At 38.3% G+C, this 22,936-nt stretch overlaps 1 protein-coding gene across 1 annotated transcript; it reads left to right on the top strand.

Moving 5' to 3' along the window:
* Nucleotides 1–542: 542 nt before the first annotated feature.
* On the top strand, nt 543–21,111 carry LOC100731712 (melanoma-associated antigen B4-like). The gene is made up of 2 exons (XM_005001379.2): nt 543–659; nt 19,972–21,111. Exon 2 carries the CDS (start codon nt 20,033–20,035, stop codon nt 21,023–21,025), a length of 993 nt encoding a protein of 330 aa, XP_005001436.1. The 5' UTR covers nt 543–659; nt 19,972–20,032; the 3' UTR covers nt 21,026–21,111.
* Nucleotides 21,112–22,936: the final 1,825 nt, after the last annotated feature.

Below are 22,936 nucleotides of genomic sequence, written 5' to 3'. Positions count from 1 at the left end.
AAGATGATTTAAGTTTCTTCTCTGGGTGCCAAGCCTATGTGGAACCAACATGGGGACCTTCAGGCACATTTAGACTAAGACAGAAAGAACTTTCAGAATTCTCAGCATTGTCTGTTGCTTAGCAGAGCAATAGACTGAAGGTTCCATTTAAGTTTCTTCTGCAGTTACCAGGAAGCTTCAAGTTGTCAGTTTCAGAGTACTAACAGTGAATGGCCCAGCTACTGCAAGGAGTGAATGTGTTTGTCTAGAAAAACATAGTCTCAGGCAACAAAAGACAGGAGGCCTCATTGCCAGACTTCCAGTGCCTCCTGTCACCCCTAGAGAGAGCAAGGCAGGACCAAAAAGGTGTGAACTGAGACTTACCCTCGAGATTTAAAAGGATTTATCATCTGTGGCATCTTGGAAGGCAAAAAGAATAAGAGAGCAGATACCTATGTATTCTCACAATACCTCCATCATGGAAATCAGTAGTGGAGCCATGTGTAAAATACCGTTGTCTGTTCCTTTTGATGGTGCTCACAGTTTCTCACTCTCTTGGCTGCAGGTATCCCAGTCTCCTGGATCGCATTGCCTTCCTGCCTACTCTGTTTGAGCATAGCCATTATACTCAGAGACAGAAGAGCAAGCTTCGTGCTGGTGAATAGTGCCATCAGGCCAAGGTGAGACCCAGACTCTCAAGGATGCTCAGGTCATTTTGTCCCAGGTAGTTCAGCACTGTGATCATGTGGCGCTCTCCCTGAATCTCCAGTGAACCTCGCCATTGCATCATTTCTATTCTCTCTGATCACCTCAGTCCCACGTGAACATACATGGGTCCACACTGTCCTCCTCCCCACTCATCTGTCTCTATTCTCAGCACAGGTTTGGCTATCCTCTCCTCAATGCAGTATCCTCACTTGCAGTTTTCACAAGCTTTTTGATCTTGCTGATCTCCGTCCTTGCCTGTCCCCTCTTTCTAGCCGTGTTTCAAACTGTCCTGTGAGATGGGGACTTAAGCAACACTTTCTACCTGGTAGTGTGTTAGTATGTGAGAACTTGGAGGATTACTGTTTTCTGTTAAGTGGAGTTTCTTCCTTTTGATGATCTCAGTTCATGTGAGCGTGTGCAATCCTTCAATACATATTAGCAACCTGGCCTGCTCAGTTTGATCTGTTGCCTCTGCTTCCCAAAATGCCATATAATCCTCTTAAATCAAGCTCTTCACTTTGATCCATCTTGAATAAATCTATTAAAAGTGTGTAACTTCCTTCCCATTACCATAACAGAGTCAATGTGTGTGATAAGTGTTCTTGCTTTAAAAAAAAAGCAAGAATAATTTTTGTCTGATGTTCAGTGCCAGATGCCCCTGCATGTTCACAAATTAGATGATGAAAGATTTATAAAGGCTGAGATGTTATTATGAGGTTCACTGGATAGATCCTCATCTGATTATCAGGTTATCAGATAATAAGCAAAACAATCTGGTCATACCTATTAGGACACAGAATACTCACACATTCAGCAAACATGAGTGCGCTTCCATTTTTTCTCTCAAATTCTTGGGGTCTTTATCAAACACTTTACTTCAAGATACAATCTTTAACACTTTTCTGGTGTTGAGGATGGAACCCAAGGTACTATATTGACATGAGTTCTTTTTTTAAAAATTTTATTTAAAGGTAAAAAAAAAGCAAAACATAAAAAGGGTAGAAATAATATGGAATTTCAAAAAAATAAACAATTGATCGACATTTTGATTGTTTCTAAGATTTAGCTATTACAAATTGTGCTTCTATGAACATGGGTGCAAATATATCACTATGACATGACCTTTTGAGTTTTTCTGGGAAAGGACCCAGGAGGGTAATAGCTGGATTGAATGGAACTTCCAATCCTAGTCTTCTGAGAATTCTCCATACTGGTTTCCATAGTGGCTGCAGCAGTCTGTACTCCTACCAACAGTGCAGCAGTGTTCCTTTTTCCACGCAGCCTCACCAACATTTGTTATCAGTTGTTTTCTTGATGGCTGCCATTCTTTCTGGAGTGAGTTGAAATCTCAATGCTGTTTTAATTTGCATTTCTCAAATGATCAGTGATGGTGAACATTTCTTCATGTATTTATCTGCCATTAGTGTATCTTCATCTGAGAGCTGTGTGTGCATCTCAGATGCCCATTTTTGGAGAGAGTCTTTCAATTTGGGTGTCCTGATAATTTTCAATTATTTATATATTCTGGATATAAGTCCTTTGTCTTAGGGGTTGCTGGCTAAAATTCTTTCCCATTCTGTGGGTTTTCTTTTCACTCTGTTGGTGATTTCTTTTGAAGTGCAGAAACTTCAATAATATGAGGTTCCAACTGTCGATTCTTTGAAGTGTTTCTCATGAAGTTTGCATTTTGTTCGTGATTGTTCTACCTACCCTTATGCTTTCAAGATTCCTACCTACCTTGTCTTCCAGTAGATTTAGTGTTTCTGTCTTAATATTTAAGTCTTTGATCCATTTAGATTTTAGTTTTGTGCATGGTGATAGACATGGGTCTAGTTTCAGTCTTTGACACGTGGCGAGGCAGTTTTTCCAACACCATTTATTAAAGAGGCTATCCTTCTTTTTGTGAACATGTTTAGCGCCTTTGAGAACTATCAGGTGGCCGAGTGACTTTGTAGTTATGTTTGCATCTTCTAATCTTTTCCATTGATCCTCAGGTCTATTTCTTTGCAGGTATCATCCTGATTTTATCACTGTAGCTTTGTAGAATAGTTTCAAGTCAGGAAATTAGATTCCTCCTGCCTGCCATTGTTGCCAAGAATTACCTTTGCTATTCTAGGTTTCCACTGTTTCTAAATGAATTTTAAGAGTGTTTTCTCTAGATCTGTAAGGTATGTTAATACTATTTTGATGGGGATTGCATTAAATCTGTATAACAGTTTTGGGAGTATGGCCATTTTTCCAATGTTGGTTCTTCCTAGTCAAGGGCAAGGAATATCCTGCCATTTTCTAATATCTTCTACAGTCACCTTTTTTAGCATAGCATAATTTTCAGCACATAGGTCTTTTACATTCTTAGTTGATATGTTTCTAGAAATCTGCCCATTTCCTCTGTATTTTCTACTCTATGTAATTCCTAAGTATTTCTTTTTTTAGATGCTATTGTAATATTTCCATAATTTCTGGCTCAGTGAGTTTTTGTTTGTGTACAGGATTGCTATTGATTTTTGAGCACTGACTTTGTATCCAGCTACACAGCTGAATTTGTTTATTACCTCTTGTAGTCTTTTAATGGAGTTTTTGTGGTCTTCTATACAGAGTTTCATGTCATCTGCAAATCATGATAATTTAACTTCTTCTTTTCCTATCTTTATTCCTTTTATTTCTCTATCTTGCCTGATTGCCCTGGCTAGTATTTCCAGAACTATATTGAAGAGAAGTGGTGATAGTGGACGTTCTTGTCCTGTTCCTGATTTCAGAGTGAAAACTTTCAGGTTTGTCCATTTAGTTTAATGTTGGCTGCTGGTTTGTCATAGGTGGCTTTTATGAGATTGAGGTAGATACTGTGTATTCCAAGTTTCTGAAGTGTTTTTATCATGAACAAGTGTTGGACTTTATCATAAGCTTTTTCTTCGTCTATTGAGATGACCATGTGGTTTTGGTTTTGGCTCTGTTGATGTGGTGTATTGCATTTATTTATTTGCATATGTTAAACCATCTCTGCATTCCTGTAATGAATCCTACTTGGTCAAGATGTATAATCTTCTTAATGATTTGCTGCATTCTATTTGCCAAGATTTTATTGAGAATCTTTGCATCAGTGTTCATTAGTGTGATTGGCCTGTAGTTCTCTTTTTTTTTATTGGATCTCTGGTTTTTGTATGAGAGTAATACTTGCCTTCAGGAATGATTTAGGGAGGATTGCTTCTTTTTCAATTTCATTGAAGAGTTTAAGTATGGGATCAAATCTTTGCTAAATTGCTTGTAGAATTCAGCCATGAATCCATCAGGACCTGGGCTTTTCTGTGTTGGTAAGTTTTTAATTGCATTTTCAATTTCAATATCTGATATTGGGTTACTCAAAATTGCTGTATCTTCTTGGTTGGGTTTTGATAGTTGATATGTTTCTAGAAATCTGTCCATTTCCTCTGTATTTTCAACTCTGTGAGTAGAGATTTTCAAAGTAGTTATTCATGATCTTTTGAATTTCCATGGGATCTGTAGTAATTTCCCTCTTTTCAGACCTTATTGTATGAATTTAGATTTTTCTTTGTTTTTCTTGATAAGGTTAGCTAAAGGTTTGTCAATTTTGCTTATTCTGTCAAAAAATTAATTCTTCATATTATTCATTAATTCTTTGTATTGTTTGTTTAGTTTCAATTGCATTGATTTCTGCGCTAATCTTTATATAATTTCCTCTCTTCTATGAGCCTTGGGTTTAACTTGCTCTTCATTTTCTAGAAGCGTGAGATGAAGCATTAGGTTGTTTATTTGCACTCATTCTATTTTCTTGGTATAATAATTTATTGTTATATATTTTGCTCTTAAGACTGCTTTCATTGTATCCCACACATTACGGTATGTCGTTTCTGCATTTTCTTTGAATTGTAGGTATTGCTTTATTTTTTCTGTAATTTCATTGATGCAAGTTTTGCAATTTGTTTTGTCATTAATTTCCAATTTCAGTGCACTGTAGTCAGATATTATGCATGGGATAATTTCAGTTCCTTTGCATTTACTTAATAATGTTTTATGTGATAATATATGGTCTATTTTGGAGAGTGTCCCATGCACAGCTGAGAAGAATGTGTGTTCTGATGTGGGTGGGTGGAACACTCTGTAAACATCTACTAATTTCAATTGCTCACAGGTATGATTCAGTTCTATTATTTCTATTTGGCTAGTTGATCTATCTATTTGTGACAATGGGCTGTTAAGGTCCCTGTTATTATTGTGTTCTTCTGGATTTGGTTTTTCATGTCCATCAGATTTGTCTTATATAGTTGGGTGCTCTTGTATTTGGTGCATATATATTTATAATTGTTCTTCCTCTAACTGGTATGTAGTGACCTTCTTTATCTCTTTTAATCAATTTATTTTTGAAGTTCATATTGTCTGCAAATAGAATAGTTATTCTGCTTTTTTTCTGAGTTCCTGTTGCATGGAATACTGTCTTCCATGCTTTCACTTTTAATCCATGTGTTTCCTTTTGGATCAGATGTGCTTCTGGTATATAGTATATTGTGGGATCCTGTTTCTTGATCTGTTGTATCAACCTATTTTTTGATAGGTGAATTGAAGCTATTTACATTTATGGATGTAACTGACATGTACTAGCTCGACTTTGTCATGTTATGTTCCAGTTGTTTGCTTTCTGCTTTTCCCCCTTGTTTAATTGCTTGTCCTACCTGGTGGTTACTTTCTGTTGTTGTTCAGGGGATTGTGGTCATTTTTATGTCTGTCTAGTATGTCTTTCAATACTCTTTCTAGTGTTGGTTTGGTGGACATGAATTTCTTCAATTGTTCTTTGTCATGGATGTATCTTGTTTCTCCATTAAATTTGAATGAAAGTTTTTCTGTGTACATCAGTCTGGGTTGAAAGTTGTTTTCTTTGAGGGCTTCAAACACCTCACTCCAAGCTCTTCTTGAGATGAGAGTTTGTGCTGAAAAGTCTGTTATGATTGTAATAGGCTTCATTTGATAGGTGAGTTCTGTCTTTTCTCTAACAGCTTTTAGTATTCTGTTTTTATGCTACACGTCTGAGATTTTCATTATTATGTGTCTGAGTGTAGACTTATGTTGGTTATGATTGTTTGGCATTCTATATGCCTCACTTATCTGCATATCAGATTTTCCCCATGTTTGGGAAATTTTCTGCTATTTCTTCTGTGAATATTTTAGTTATGTCATTTGCATTGACTCCTGCATCTTCACTGATGGCTATTAATCTTATATTGTTCTCTTGGCATCATCTTGAAGCTTCTGGATTGTCATTTCATGCTGCTTTGTTATTTTAAAAGTTCTATCCTTTCATGATCACTAATTGTGATCCTTTCCCTAAGGTGCGAAATTCTAACCCTCATCTTCATTTAAACTGTTTTGCCAGCTTTCAATAGAATTTTTTGTTTCCTGGATGTCTCTGTGAGTTTGTTTCATGAATTCTCCTTGTTGTCTATATTGTTCATTCACAGTTTCAATCATTTTCCCATGCTCCTGTACTTCACTATCTATTTCTTCTCTAGTTGTGCTGAGCAACTCCTTTACCAAAGTTGGTATTTCTGTCTTTACATGAGAGATGACTTCTAATTTGATTTCCTCTGTAGTGTCATGGATTTGTTTATTTATTTTACTTGTTATCTTTTCAGAGATTTCCAGTGTGTTGCCTTTGAAATCCTCTATTTCAGTCTCTCCTGTACTTGCTCCTGATGGGCTAGATGTTTGAGATTGTATTTTGCTTTTTCATTTTGCCATTTTCCCCTTCTGAGTTAGTATTTGGCCTTTCAATCCCACTAGTGTCAACTGTTGGTAGTGTGTATTTGTCTAGTGTTGGTAGTGTGTAGGTAAGGACCTACTGTAAGGTTGATGTTTGTTCAATTGTTTGGGTCCCACAATGAAGAGGTGGGCCAGTCACCTGAATTCCCCCTGCAGGGCCTGTTGGGTGAGTCCTATATTCTTCCTAGGCTAACAAACCTAGGAGTACTGATGGAAACCAACACTTAGTTCCAGCTGTTATTATGTCTTCTGGTTCTTCAGAGTCACCAGATCTCCCGGTTTATAGTGTTTGTCTTGGTGGGGACCCTAATGTGTCTCTCTGGGTATCCCATAGGCCCCCTTAATTTTCTCCAGGTTGGGAGAGGCCTTATTGTCACTGTCCTAAACCTACCTGATATTCTCTGCGTGAGTCCTGTCTCCGCGTGGAGGAAGGACTCACCCACCCACTTGCCAAGATCACCAGTGGCTTACTTCTGGAGGGGGCTTGGCTATTGCTCCTGTTTACCCACTGAAGGTGGCAAACTCTATTCCTAGTTAAGGGGCAAACTCACCAAACTGATGGAAGCCTGCTGAGTACTTCTTTTTGGATGAGGGGTTACTGAGTCTCCCCTTGACACTGCCTGGTTAGTCCACTGTAGAGTGAAGGTGTCAGAGCTGAAGAACAACAGCTATACTAGGTCCAGCAAATGGGGGAGTCCCTGATGGCAGTGGTGGGACTTCAGGGACATGTGCCCCTGGCTGAAGTTCCTAGGTCCTGCAAGGTGGTGTGCTGGGAAGGCAGGGGTCACGGGAGTGGCCCTGGTCTATATTGGCTCACGTGCACAACTGGCTGGAGTTCCTGGGTCCTACGAGATGGTATGCCAGGATGGGGGGATCATGGGAGGGGCCAAGTTCTAGCCTGGCCCAGCGTATGCCACTGGTTGGAGTTCCCAAGTCCAGCGAGGTAGTCTGCCTGGACAATGGGGGTCACAGGAAAGGCTCGGGTCTAGCCCGGCCCTGCATGTGCCACTGGCTGAGTTCCTGGTTTTGTGAGGTGGTCTGCCAGGACAGCAAGTGGCCACAGGACAGCAAGTGGTCACAGGAGGGGCCCGGTGCATGCCGCTGGCTGGAGTTCCTGGGTCCCGCGAGGTGGTCTCTCTCTCTCTTTTTTTTTTAGGGGGTGGGAAGCATACAGGGTCAAATTTTGCTGAATTGCTCAGTTTGGCCATGAGCTTAAAGTCTTCCTGCCTCCACCAGTGTCCCAAGCTTTCCAGAGGTCTAGAATATTTGCTCCAGTGAACCTTGTTGCTGCTGAATCCTTGCAGGTTTAATATTTTGAAAAAACTATCTGCCTCTTTGTTTCTGAAGATGTATTCACTGGCTATAATATTATTATAGATTAAGCTTTTCCTTTTCCTTTTTCTTTTTCTTTTTTTTTTCTTTTCTTTAGGCTTCAAGACCCAGTCTTGTTATGAAGTTCAGGCTCTCCTTAAACTCACTTGGTAGGTCAGGCTGACCTCGAACTCACAGAGATCCCCCTGCCTCAGCCTCTTGAGTGTGTGCACCCCCACACCCAGTTTACATTACGTTACATTTTTTCTGTTTCAATATTTTTTAGGTAAAAGATCCTCCTACCTTGTATTGTTTTTAGAAGAAGAATCAACATTTTTTCCTTTGATGTGTCCTTCATAAACATTTATTCTGAAGAGCATCTTCCTTATGGCACCTAAGCCGTTAGACTATAATGTGTCTTACAGTTGTCTTTACATTTCTTTTAAGGGGGCTTTTTAACATCTTAGGTACTTGAACTTATAGTTCTCATTCAGTTTGGGGTGAGCATGCATCTAATCTCTTTTTCCAGTATTCCAGAGATCACTGCCTTTGCCTACTGATTGCCTAGTGACTTAACCACTTTTTTTGTGTGCATTTGGCCTGTTTTTGTACTGGTGTTTTTTCTAATTTAATAGGTATTATGGCCCCAGTTTCTTCGTGTAGACTGGAATCAAGAGTTCTTCTGAATCTTTGAGATTAAAGTACATTTTTAAATTTTATTTAAAAGGAAAAAGAGAAAAACAAAGCAAAACAAAGCAGTGTAAGGGTACAATTAATACAGAGGTACAAAAAAACCAGTAAGAAATCACCAGTTAATAGATTACAATTATCATCTTAGAGATAGTTGCTCAAGTCACAGCATCAAAGCATACAAAGTGGACATTCAAACAGTGAGACTGCAAACAGTTGTGTTCAGTGATCCAACCAAAAACATTAATATGGTCATCTATTTAACACCCCTAAACACACTTGCAGTTGTATACTTTAGAGCACTTTTTTTTTCCTCTCTTTTTTACAACAAAATTTACACATTTTGGGTTTTATTACTCCTTAGTTCTTATTACTTTTTTTTGGAAGATAATAAAATCAAATATGGCAAAACAAAGCTGTCAGTCAAAACGAAGGATAGACATAGTACATGATGTAAAAACAGAGTGCAAGGTTATTGACAATGGTTACCATAATGCCTCTTGCTTCCTTAAAAAGAATTGTCTATCTCATAAGGTATTATAAAGTTGATCAGAACAGCAGAGAACAAGACCAATAAAACCTAAACCTTGTAAACACTACAGGACTTCCAAAGAAGATAATAGTCAAACCAGAATGGGCATCATACATTGCCTTCTAAGTAGTTGCCTATACCCTCAAACTTGATACTATCATACAGAACGGAACAGTGTCTAATCAGTCAAAACAAGATAGTGGGAGTATTACAGGACTTCAAATCAAGTTAATAGGAAATCAAATAAGTTACTATAATATATTCTGCTAATTTTTTTTGATTTTTCCCCTTAATTAAAAAATCATAAAAAATAAAATTTGAATATAACTTCATATACTATAGCTTCAAACATATCAAGTCAGTGTAAAATCATTCAAGTGGATGAGAGCATTGTAGGGTTTTTAGAACCAACCAACGGAAAGTGAACAATGGCTTCTATATTATCTCTTTGCATATAACAATTTTTTTATACTATCACATATAATAAAATCCAGCAAGACTCATCATGATAAAACGAATGGAGACAGAAGAGCCATACTTTGGTGGGGCTTCAAAACAAGATGATAGTAAATCAGCACTAGCTATTATGATGCCTTATTTTCTTCAAAATAGCTGTTCATTTCATTATTTATATTTATAAGAAGTTTAATTTACATTTTGGCCACAGTATGTGTACTCAGGAAATAATAATATTCTAAAGAATTAACAACTCTTAAAAGTTGTTTGTAGATTGCCCCTTCTTTTCTATTCCTGTGTCATCTAAGTGGTTCAGGTCCTTGTTGGCTGATCTCCTGCAATATTTGTCTCCTGGTTTTCACTTCTTAAGATCGTCTCCATTTAATCCATTGCAACAGATGGCAAATGGCAGGAAGGCTAGTGTCGCTAGAATGGAGATTGGATGTGAAACAGTCATTAAGTTGGCTACTTAAAGCTCTGTGGTTATGGATATGAGAGACACTTGCCAAATCTAAGCTCAGTGGCCCACCAGACTTAATTCCTATCCAAATGAACTGTCAGTTTATTTCTTAATCTGTGAAATAATTGTCATCTGTTAAAGGTAATAAAACCAATTATATCTAGTATTCTTTTCATTCTGTCACTCTTCGTATTTTGTTATGTGGAACACTGATTCAAATCCTTAAAATAATAATAAGATAACAGAAAATGTACTATCTCACCCTAGGTTTCTACCAAACTTCTTTGTGCAATGATACCATTCGTAGGAATATATTATGGCAAACAAGCTTTTATACCATACTACAATATACAGTAAGAAATTAATGTCTTTTTAAATTTAGTGGTGTGCTATTTATTTCTATAATTTCTGCCAAGACTATCAAGTTATTCAAATGAGGAGCATGAAATGGAACTTGTATAATATGTCTTGAAAATTTTTGATGATCTTCTGGTATTCAAAAATTACTCAGCAAAACCTATAAACTATGCATTCTGTAAATATACAAAATTGTAACTCATACGTTGTTTTTTTTAATGAGATGCCTTTAGATATTCAGAAAATGGTCTGGAGCTTAGGGTATCCAGTACTGAGGCCACAAGTGAAGTGCTTATTAAACACTTAATGTGTAGTTATTCTGACCTAAAATATTCCATAAGTATAAAAGTACATTTGCTGTGTTAAATACCCCATAAAAAGGATAAGTGTCTAACATAGCTCACAAGTAGCATATATGATTAAAGCATTTTTCACGTTTCTCACTTTTTAATTTGATTGCTAGATAGTTTAGTATAAGTGTAGTCAACACTATATTTTCCTTGATAGTTTCTGGTCTACAATTAGTTTGTCACTCAAACTGTCAGTTAATTTTTCTCAAAGACAATAAGAGAATAATTCTTCTGTGTCATTTATAATTATCAAGATATTTCTAGCAATAGTAAGCAGTAATTCAGTTGAGAAGGCAATTCTTTTTTCACCCTCATCATCAGCACCTCTAGTTCTAAATCTTTATGATGTAATTATTCAAATAGTCCTCTAAATTGCAAAGTTCTAAGAGTCAGAAAATTTATTATGTGTGTCTGAATTAATTATTAAAGAAGGAAATGGAGGAAAGATACAAAGAAAGAACAAGTTTTTAAAACAAAAATTTTTAGGTATAATTACACTAATAAGTATAAGAATCAGTATCATTCTTTAATCTATAATTTGAAAGATTTTTTTTTTAAAATAAGGGTATCTAAGAGTAAGGAAAGGATGAATGGAGCTTGTCACTGTATATCAAGAGCTCTCAAAAAATATCTTCCACAATTTTTCAGACCACAGTGCTTTTGGAAATTTAGGTGAAGGAAGTAACAAGATGTACAAATGAAGATTAGTACATGAGGACAACGGTGCTAACCAAGCATTAACCACAGTCAGGGACTCTGGGAAAACCGTGGCAGGTAGGGACCTGCTGCTGACAGGCACATCTGGAGAGCTACATAGATCATTCCTTGTTAATAGAAATAACTAGGGGACACTTTGAAAGTGGCATGAATCCTGCTTGGCCAGGAAAACTAACTGTCACTAATAATCTGTATGCTAATGTAGATATTGGTCTATTTTTTGGGATAAGGTGGTGATATCATGGAGAATTTAGATACCATGTTTAAAAGATGAATTTAAAACAACACATATTTCAGTAGTATTTTTAGTGATTGAAATACATGATTATAGGTTGAATTATGAACCCAAGACTTTCACCCTTCTCTGTATCTCAGTTGTTCTTAACAGCCATGTCATGAGCAGATCTCACTTTCATTTTTATACCTTTGGGTTTGGTAATGGGGTATGGCTTTGGCCAATTATGACTGAACCAAATGTTTACAGTTTTCTTCCACATTGAGCTGAACTTGAAAACCTTTGCCAGTACCACTAAAAATGTTCCAAGCAGTTTTCTGATCTGAGCCCATCTACAGTGTGAACCAAAGCAACAATAGCTGATATACAACAAATGGTTGTGTTAACTTGCTAAGTTTATGGCTGTTTGTTAGGCAGAAGAAGTTAGCTAATCAAATCATTAAGAGCCAGGCAGGTGTGGTGGTGCAGGCCTGTAATCCCTACTCACTGGAGACTAAGGCAGGAGGATTATTGTAAATTCGAGATAGCCTGGGATACACAGTGAGCTTAAGGCCAGCTTGAACTGCACAAAAAGACAAAAAAGCATTAGTGTATAGCAGTGCCTGCGTGCTATTTATATCTTACTTTTATTATGTTCTTGTTTGTTTTTCATGGAAATAAATGTTATTTTTTAAACATTTTTAAATGTTAAGAATAACAAATGTTAAAACTCTTGGAAAATTCCAGTTATAGATGTTTTGAATGCCACAAAATGTAAAAACAAAATGGAAATAATTTTTAAAGAGTAGTAAAATGGTATTTTATTTAGTTAATGAAATGTAGAAATTTAAATATGAATTAGCAGCCCCTCTCATCTTAGCATAGGCAATGGATTGAATGATTATTTCCTTTCAATTCTTATGCTGAGGTTTATTCCTCCGTTTGTGATATTATGAGTATGGAAATTAATGTTAATAAGATTCGATAAAATCTACATGATGAAGCATCCATGAGTGCATTCTGGTGACTTTTTAAGAAAAACAGATATACCATAAAATACACACAGATGAGCATATATGATCCGGGTCTCTGGCCATGACATACCATGTGCTATTTCAAAAATTTACAAGCAAAAATATTATCAACAAATGTGTCCCCAGGCTTTGATTTAAACTGTAAGCCAAAATAAACATCTTGTGTTGACAAATTCCCCCCAGTTTATAGTATTGTGCTTTAGCATGAGTAAATAGTCTAAAACTTATTTTAACATAGAAAATATACCAGTATATAAAATCCTGGTAGGCCATGTGTAGGGGCACACATCTGTGATCCCAACACCAGGAGCCTGAAGCAGAAGGATCACAAGTTTGAGACCAACCTGAGCTTCATAGTCAGTTCAAGGCCAGCCTGGACTATGTAGCGAGATCCTGTCTCAAAAAATAAAAAAAAATAAAATTCTGATAGCTCATGGTTTTTATATGGTTCACAGGGCTTATTGATTCTAGACATGCTGGAAAAACAAATACAGTACTTAAAAAATGGGATTCTAGTAGCAGATACTTGGCATTTGTATCGGACTTCACTATTTTCTAGACCAGTAGACTTTGGTAAATTCTGTAAATGTCAGTGTTTTAAGGCAAGTTAATTCAGTCTGCATTTCTGCCTTGAGTGTTTCAAGCCATACTTTAAGATGACACGCTCTTTAGTTTGTATATGTTACGATGTCAATTTCCAGTTCAAGTTAACTATTAATTATATTGATTTGATAAGCACACTTCCTAGCTGAGTGCAAAAAACTATGCAGATTCTGTACTAAATTGGTATAATTGAAAACCTCAAAATTACTTGGAACTGTTGGCTCAGTTATTCCACATCAGAGAATCTCCTGTAATATCTCTTTTTTAGGACATGTGGTATATATGGCACTGTTGTAATAAACATGCTATTGCCTTAGATTTTTTTTTAGCAACTAGTTGCATTTTATTAATACAGACCATAGGAAAGTACAGTTTTGGAGGCATTGCTAATAGGAATGGATGAACAGGGATGATAAATATCACATATTCTAGGAATGATATATGAATACATTTATAAAGTGTATTGCATAAGAGTCTGTCTTATCTGGATAATTTATAATGCATTGACTTACATTTTTAATACCTGAATTTTTGTTATTCATTCTAGACATCAAGCTTGCTATTCTGTAGGAAATGTAATGAGCTAGGAAAATGCTACACATTTGCAAATGCTGGTGATCAAACACAAGGATGTCTCAGCATTAGAAACCTATCTTAAAATTAATTACAAAAAACAAAGAAAATCTCATGTGATTATTTGAATGTTAGTATAAATATTATTTTCTTTTTTAAAAAATTTACTTAAAGAGAAAAAAACAAAAAGGATGGAAATAATACATAATTTCAAAAATAAAAGGTAAGAAATCACTAGTTGATGAATTACATATTGTCCTCTTAGAAATAGTTGTTCAAGTTACAAAATTAAATCACACAAAGTGGATGTTCAAACAGTGAGACTGAAAACAGTTCTGTTCAGTAATCTAACAAAAACCTAGTAATATGGTTATCAATCCTACACACTTAAATGTGCATGCAGTTATATTGTTTAGAGCATTTTCTTTTCCTCTATTTTTTACAGTAACAATTACACATTTTGGGTTTTATTACTCCTGCACTTCTTATTTCTTTTTACACTAGAGAGACAATGTGATATTTATAAATATGATTCTTACTTCCTTAAATAATGAGGATAGTCTCAAATTGTCTCCATTTATCTATGAAGGCCTCGAGATCATCCTTTTTATAGCTGAGTAACACTCCATTGTATAAAAATACCATATTTTTTTCATCCACTATGTGGTTGATGGGCATCTTGGCTGTTTCCAAGATTTAGCTATTACATATTGTGCTGCTATGATCATGGATGCACATATATCATTGTGATATGACCTTTTCAGTTTTTCTGGGAAATTACCCAGGCGGGGAATAGCTGAACTGACTGGAACTTCCAATACTAGTTTTTTGAGGAATGTCTATACTGTTTTCCATAGTGACTGTACCAGTCTACACTCCTACCAATGGTGGAGCAGTGTTCCTTTTCCCCACAAACTCACCAACATTTGTTATCAGTTGATTTCTTGATGGCAGCTATTCTTCCTGGGATGAGATGAAATCTCAATGCTGTTTTAATTTGCTTTTCTTGAATGACCAGTGATGGTGAACATTTCTTCATGTACTTATTTGCCATTTGTATGTCTTCATCTGAGAACTGTGTGTTCATCTAAGATACCCATTTTTGGAGAGTTGCCTTAGATTTTAATAGAATAGTTACACGGAGTGAAAGCTGAATTGCTTTTTATAGTATTTTAACACAAGAGCAATTTATTTGTGATGATTTTACCTGTTATGTATATACCAGTGATGGAGAGAATTTACTGATTTTTTGCACATTTTCATTGTGGAACTCAAGTTGACAAATGACCCAGTACCATGCACTTTCCATTTTGTATGTCTCTGTTTATATACAAATGTTGTAAATGTTTTTCCATTGCCAGTGTGGCGCGATATGAAGTTGAAACGCTGAATTTAGTTAGTATTTGGTGGTCTCCACCTTAATTTTGGAGGTACTACTTTGTCCTAGTTTCTCTTTTATTCATCAGACTGTCTTTTCTCCACATCCTTAATAGACTTCTTTTTCTCAGCTCACTCATTAACAAATCTACGTTCTACACATTCTCATATTGAAAGTCTTAACTTTTCCTCTCTGAACGTACCACCACTCTACGTAATCTATTCCTGCACTTGCAAGGATTGTTTGATTCTAACTCCATGATATAGCATCTCAAATCATTACGTACATGTAAAACCCCAAAGCCATTCTGAACATAATTCCTTAATGACTATTTCAAACTCATTGTGGAAAAAATCCCACATTTCCCTGTCTTACTTCCTTTTCTTATTGTTGAGACAGGTAGCCTGCATACAATATAAAAGACAGAAAGAGTCTTGTCTCACTTCCTTTGTTGCTTTGGCCATCTTCTGCAACCTTAAATGTTTGCCCCTCTGCCATGTGTCACACTCCGCCTTGCAGCCAGCCAGCCATGACCTGAAACCTCCACAAACTGAGCTAAATAAACCTTTCTCTCTTTAACTTTGGGTATGAAATATTTTGTCTCAACAATAAGAAAAGGAAGTAAGACAGGGGAAATGTGGGATTTTTTCCACAGTTGAGTTTGAAATAGTCATTAACGAAGACTCTTTCTGTCTCTTATATTGCATGCAGGCTACCTGCCCTACTGCAGGTGCAGCACTCAAACCGTTAACCCTAGTGAGATCTATGTGAACCCAATCAGTGGACTGATTTAGTAATCACATGCCCTTAAACCCAGCATCACACACTCCAGACAAAATATCTCATACCCAAAGTTAAAGAGAGAAAGGTTTATTTAGCTCAGTTTGTGGAGATTTCCGGTCATGGCTGGCTGGCTGCAAGGCAGAGTGACACATGGCAGAGGGGCAAACATTTAAGGTCACAGAAGATGGCCAAAGCAGCAAAGGAAGTGAGACAAGACTCCTTCTGTCTCTTATATTGTATGCAACGTACCAGCCCTACTGCAGGTGCAGCACTCAAACCATTAATGCTAGTCAGATCTATGTGAACCCAATCAGTGGACTGATTTAGTAATCACATGCCCTTAAACCCAGCATCACACACTCCAGACTTATACACCTCTGAAAAAGCCCTATGACTGCATCATACTTGGAGGGGGACATTTAGACACAAACCGTAATACCCCCAAGCCTACTATCATTTCTTCCAGTTTGTTTTGTCCCAGTTACTGGTAGATAACCTTAGATTTCCAAGTCTGGATTCCTCTCTATCATTGCTAGCATTTCTAAGTTATGATTTCATATGTTACCTTAAAACTGTGGTACCCAATGGTTTGGTTAAATATCAGGGATGTTGTTGTACAGTGTTGGATGGGAGCCAGGAATTGGTTAAGATGTGATTACTATTAAACCCCTAGATTATGAGTAAAACACATCACCCTCCCTGCATATAGGTGGCCTCCTGCAATCAGTCGAATATATCTGTGAACAAAGACTGAGGTTTTGGGCAGAAGGATTTCACCCTGAAGTGGTCAGTGTCAGAATCTCAGGACAACCCCACTTGCTTGTTCAGCCTTGCAGATTTAAGACTTGAAACTGAAAGTACTGTTAATTGAATTTTGCACACAGAAGGGCAGGGTCTTATTAATTCCAGACTCAATCACCCCAGTATATATACAAGTGCTGAACAACAGAAAAGATGCATGCTTAAATAATGAAAAAAATGTTTACACTAAAGGACACATTGCCATTAATGTCCCTCAAAATAATGCCACCACTTTTAAACAGTTACCCAGTTGTAAAAAGGACACTCTTTAGTTGTGCTGTCATCGCTGCTCCATCTATAATTGTAAAAATTTGTCTTTAATCAATGTATTGATAATTCTTGAATGTTCTGTCATGCTTTGCCACAACGCAATGTAGCATAAATAAGGGGATTATATTATTACATATATTTAACATGTAAAATACCATGTGGATACATGTGTGTGTACATAACAGAAATTACTGCACATAATATGTTTAGTGTATCCTTTATCTCATATTTTACTTAATTCTGTGGAAAGATAGCACTCCTTTTGGCCTTTGCTCCTTTAGTACATTTCTAAGAAACAAGTCAAGTATTTGAAGCTGAGGCAAAATGAACCTTGTGGTTATGTACAAGTTACCTCCAGAAAGACTAAGTGATGTGTTGGCTTGGTTTAGAGATGATTGGGGAGGTAGAAACAGGTTTCTCAGACCCTGCTGGATATCAAGGTTAGGACCTTATCATTACTGACTCCCAACACTGAAGTCCCTTTAATGCTTGCTGCTCCTGTCAAACCAATATCATCAGGTGGCGTGTATATCAGCTTTCCTTCTAGTGACTCAGGGAGATGTGGGTTTTGGCCTCAGTCTTCTGTGTTCAGATCAATAGAGGGAGCAGTCCCAAGTCTTATCAGGAGTGAAACGCAAATTTGATTTTCCACTGAGGGAGTCAGTGGAAATCTGGAACTGTGTTCTGAGAGTTCCATCCCTGTTCTCAATGCACACAGAACTTAACAGGATGTGGCTCACACTTCCTGTCAACTCAGGTCCAAGGAATATGCTGGCATTTGTCTCTGTAATGTGGGTTCTGCACAGACTTCCATAAAGGGTACAGGTGAAAGTGAGAGACTGAGTAGGGAAATGAAGGCTAATCAGTGCACAAGGGAGATTGTTGCACATAATGCTGTCTCTGGAAATCCCAGGGCAACACTAAGAGGCTTCACTCTGATAATTCACAGTGATTTGTTGATGAGAGACGAGAGTTTCAATTAAAGGCCAGGAACCCCAGTGCAGTATAAACAAATGAGTCCTGAACCTTAACTCTGGTGGATTTTGACATTTGTCTACATCTTCCTGAATCTTTACACCAGAACAGAACAAACAATAGTTTTGTCTCTGTATTCCATCTTGAGAAGCCAAGATGAGTGCTCTCAGGCTGAGGTACCCCCATATTTTATTCAAAGGTGAGTTCGTTTTTCCCCTTTGGGAGAAAACCTGTTTCCAATAAGAGTTGAGTTGGTAATTGTGAGAACATGAAGACTCTTTCAAGACAGCAATGACACATATAGAGCTTTGTGCCTGAGAACTGCAGGAGCAGGGGTGGTGGCATAACTGTCATTCGCTTCTTCCATGAAGATCTGAGGAAGTTGTGGAATGCTGTCGTACTGAGAAATCTCACCTTTGAAGATTCAGGTTTCCAATCAGTTTCAGGTGTCACGGAGAGGACCTGTGAACTGAAAGAACAATCCATCCCATAATTGTGAAGGCAATACAGAAGTGCTTCTCAGTTTTCAGACTTGGAAAACTAGGGGGAGCTGTAGTGAGGCCAAAAGAGAAGATAATCTCAGCATATTTAAAAATCTCAGAGAGCTAGGGTAGTTATTAATACTTGATAGCTGCTAATTAAAGATGAGTCAGGAATGGAGGGAGATGTTCGATGAGCACCTAATCAGAAAATTACCTTCCACAAAATCTCATTGCCTGTCAGTCTTGGGAATCCCCAGACATAGCCAAAAGTATTCTCTTTGAATCCATCCCTGGGATTTTTAGGTGTAAAGGCCTTAGCATCAGTCTGGAATACTCAGACAGGCTCATGATGGTGCTCAGATGCTGTCCAGGTAAGAAATGAGTACAACATGCCCAGAAGGATATGGTTCTATAGATGAGAGGAAAGTTTGGGTGTGCCTCACACTTTGGTTGATGTTGGGATTCTGAGGTAGCCTATAACCTTAATGTGATGCAAAAGACCTCAGGTTCTTAGAGAGACGATTTTCAGTATGTGTCAAAAATCACAGAGACAGCCTTGAGAAATTCAAAGAATTTCCAAAAACATCAGCACCAAGGACCCAACAAAGCCCTTTTCCTGTCATGGCTGGATAGTCACAGGCATTGATGTCTGGTAGAAGTATTCCTTGACACTTTTCAGGAGTACCAGAGAAATGGGTGACTTAGTAATTAAAATGTGTCAATATGGACGTAATATGTAGGTCAAACTGGTGACTGAGTAAGAAGCATAAATATAAACACAAATCATAGGGCATCAACTGTTGGCCATAGCTTTGAGACTCAGAATATAGTACTGCTGTCAGGCACAGTCATCCCTCTGTCCTCCACTAAGAGTCAGGAAGCTTTGCACTCTTTACTTCTAGAGAGGAGGAAACCTTAAGTCCTACAAAAAGTCAAAGTACTAAACCTAAGTGAAAGCTGAAACTATGACTCTGTCAAAACCAAATGAAAGAACAGTATGGCTCTTGCTGGGCATTCCTCTGAAAGCCCGAGCAGTGTTATCAGTTGAGACTTCTGTTATTTTTTTATGTCAAATATGAGGAAGTGGAGAGTAGGTTTTATGAGCAATGAGGATCAATAAGCACAGGACAAAGAGAACAGAAGCTTTAGTACTGCCTCTGCACAGGAGTAATGATAAGACAAATTCCCTCATTTTGAATTTCCTCATAGCAGGATGCACTGCACTTGAAATTCAGAGTAGCAGAACAAAAGTCGTGATAGCTCCTACCAAGAATAGCGGTGATAATTCTGTGTGCAAAACGAGAGCACACTGCACACACGTGGAGAACACACAGTCAGACATTGCGGTCTCCAAGGCAGCCCTACAGAGAGATACAGCCTAAAACACAATAGCACTCCCTGCACTGGATCCTGAGGGCCAGGAGAAGGAAGAATCTAGGTTGGCTAGAGCAGTGGTGAGATGCCCTCTAGTGGCACAGTGGAATCTTCTTGCTGAAAGCACTCACAGGATCTCATTCTCCCTCCTCCAGGTTCCAGCAAGGCCTGCTCTCCAGCTGACAGTCCTACCTGCTGTCCCTGAACTCAGTCGTCATGCCCCGGGGACATAAGAGTAAGCTGCGTGCTCAAGAGAAACGTCGCCAAACCCGAAATGAGATCCAGCATCTCCAGGAAGCTCAGGCTCCTGGGGCACAGGAGGGAGAGCGCCCCCCCTGCGCTCATGGCTCTGGGGATGATGCTGCAGGCTCCTTTCTGGCAAGCATTCCCCTGATGTTGCAGGGAGTGTCCCCCACTGCCCCTGTTGCAGGTGCATCTTCACACAAAAGGTCTGGTAAAGGAGCTAAGGGCAGGAGGCCTGAAAGGGCAGCCTCTGCTAAGGCCACACCCTCTCCCGAGACCTTAGTAAAAGAGCTCCACATGAGGAAGGCAGGGTTGCTAATGCACTACCTGCTGTACAGGTATAAAATAAAAGAGCCCATGGTGAAAGGTGAAATGCTGAAGATCATCCACAAAAGGTTCCGGGAGAAATTCCCCGAGATCCTCAAAATGGCCGCTGATCGGGTCGAACTACTGTTCGGCCTGGAGCTTAGGGAACTCAAGCCTGGTGGTGGCTTCTACACCCTTGTCACCAAGACAGATGGCCCTAACCACGCCAGAGCCTTCAGTGGCGTGGCTTTCCCCGTGAATGGGATCCTTATGCTTCTCCTTGGGGTGATCTTCTTAAATGGCAACTGTGCCACTGAAGAAGAAATCTGGGATTTCCTAACTGTGTTGGAGATTTATGATGGGAAGGAACACTTAATCTTTGGTGAGCCACGACAGCTCATCACCAAAGATCTGGTACAGTTAGAGTATCTGATATACACTCAAATGCCTAACAGTGATCCTCAATACCATGTATTCCTGTGGGGCCCACGGGCATATGTGGAGACTAGCAAGATGAAAGTCCTCGAGTTTTTGGCCAAGATTAATGAAACCGTCCCTAGTGCCTTCCCATCTCATTATAAGGAGGCTTTGAGAGAGGACGAAGAGATGGCCCAACTCAAAGCTGCAGCCAGCTGTGACCCTGCTTCCCAACTTACATGAAGTTGCAGGGTAACTTCCAACCACTGTACCCCTCAGTGAGAGGAACAGTAATACATTTTTGAGGGGGCTTCCTATCTTACAAGCATTGGGGGAATGATACAGGGCTACAGTGGTCATTAAACATTCCTATGTTCCTGTTATATTTTAGAATCTTTCAAATAGTTTTCCTTTTGATAGAGTATTTGGTGAATTGGTCACATCACAATTTTATTGTTGTTATGAAACTTATGTTAATTTTACTTTGCTTTAACAGATTTAAAAATGTTTATTTGTTAGTGTAAGAGTAAATGCATGGTTTTGAAATGGAGATATCTCTTATAATGTGTGAAAGAAACTCCCAAAATATAACTGGCATAATAAAACAGTAATACCAAAGCAAAATATACTGAACTGTTGGTTTGTCTGATTCACAATTGTCTCCATTTTTGTAAAGTCCAAAGAGATATCCCTGGTGCCTTACCTGGTACAAGCATATAAATAAAGTTAAATAATAGTAAATTATATCTTACTCAGTGGCTCACTTATTTTCATCATTATTTTAAGATTTTGTTGTTGGAAGGTTCTTCGCTTGTAGTAACAATACTAATATGACAATCACCCATCCCCTGAGCTAAGATTTTTGGAGTCTAAGAGAAATTTTTATATAAGCAAGATAGTGTGCTATAGCTTGGTACATGACAAACAAAACAAGAGTCACAGTAGAGGAGAGCGAGGTCTCATTGAGAATGCTCAAAGCACTTAGTGTTTCAGAACATTGTGGTAAAATCTTGGGAGCTCTTACTTAGTTCACCACATCCTGGGATAGAAAAGGCTCCGACACTTGTGTGCCTTGCCCAAGCCCTGAAAACATGAACGTCAAAATTTAGGCTGGAATGGTAACTTGTCCTCAGAAATTACTCTTGAATTATAAAGCAGAAAAGTAAATTTGCAGAAGGGAAGAATACAAAAAGATTGGCATTCCCGTCTGAGTGCATTTGAAGGAAGGAAGTGTACAAGCTAGTGTTTTGTACCGGTGCAGGCTGTTTCTGAGAAATAAGGGGCATTTTCTCCTGAGGTGAGAGGCCAGGAATTCATGACACTCTGCTGTGAGGTGAGATCCTGAGCCTTTGAGTTCATTACATTGCCTCTTGTGTAACTTGGCAAAACTCTAAATTATGTCTAGATGCTGTTGTAGTATAGGAAAATGTTGGGTAATTTCCTGGAGAATATGAGGGAAAGAGCAAAATTGTCGGTCTAGAGGCTTTTTGAAGAATCTTGGTGAATTCTGTGTCTCCATATTAAATAACATACTCTCTCCTGTAGAAAATTTACTTATTTTGGTTGCTTATCAGTATTTTTGGTAATTTGATATTCTTTTGTCCTGGAGAACTACCTGACCTCTAAATTTTTAAAGAATCAAAAGTTTCCTAGGGGTGTAAATAGCGTGGAGGTGATCATAGTAACTGTAACATAGTAAATACCCAGCATTTGCCCCCTTTCCCAGTGTTTAAGTTCAGTGGCTGAGAAATGCTAACGCTAGCACCACATGGCAAGTCTGAAGCAGTGGTGTCACCTTTATGTACATTATTTCTTCCCATAACTCCAAACGGTTTCTAGAGCAACGAAATCTACTCCGTGACTAAGTTCTAAAAATGCAAGCCTAGAGAAGGAAAGTGAAAGGGCGAATCCAAGCTGACTGGGGACTGCCCATGAGGTTCCCTTGACTGGAGTCCTCCTGATCTTCACACCGTGGTTCCCTGAGAGCTGGCTCTGGCCTGGACTCAGCCTCTGCATCCAGTCCCCACACATTCCTCCATTCCGATGCCCTTCCCAAGTGTGCGTCAGTGAGCCTGCCTGTCCAAACTGACCTGAAGGCCTGGCCAGTCCTCATCTTTCTCTAAAGCCTACACTGGCTGCCAAGGGACAGACAGC

The sequence above is a fragment of the Cavia porcellus genome, unplaced genomic scaffold (assembly GCF_034190915.1).
Source record: "Cavia porcellus strain 051 isolate PalLab524CR breed Dunkin Hartley unplaced genomic scaffold, mCavPor4.1 scaffold_33, whole genome shotgun sequence".
NCBI classification, from domain to species: domain Eukaryota; kingdom Metazoa; phylum Chordata; class Mammalia; order Rodentia; family Caviidae; genus Cavia; species Cavia porcellus.
The sequence above is the reverse complement of the archived record's forward strand: the minus strand, read 5'-3'. Positions and strand labels throughout refer to the sequence as shown.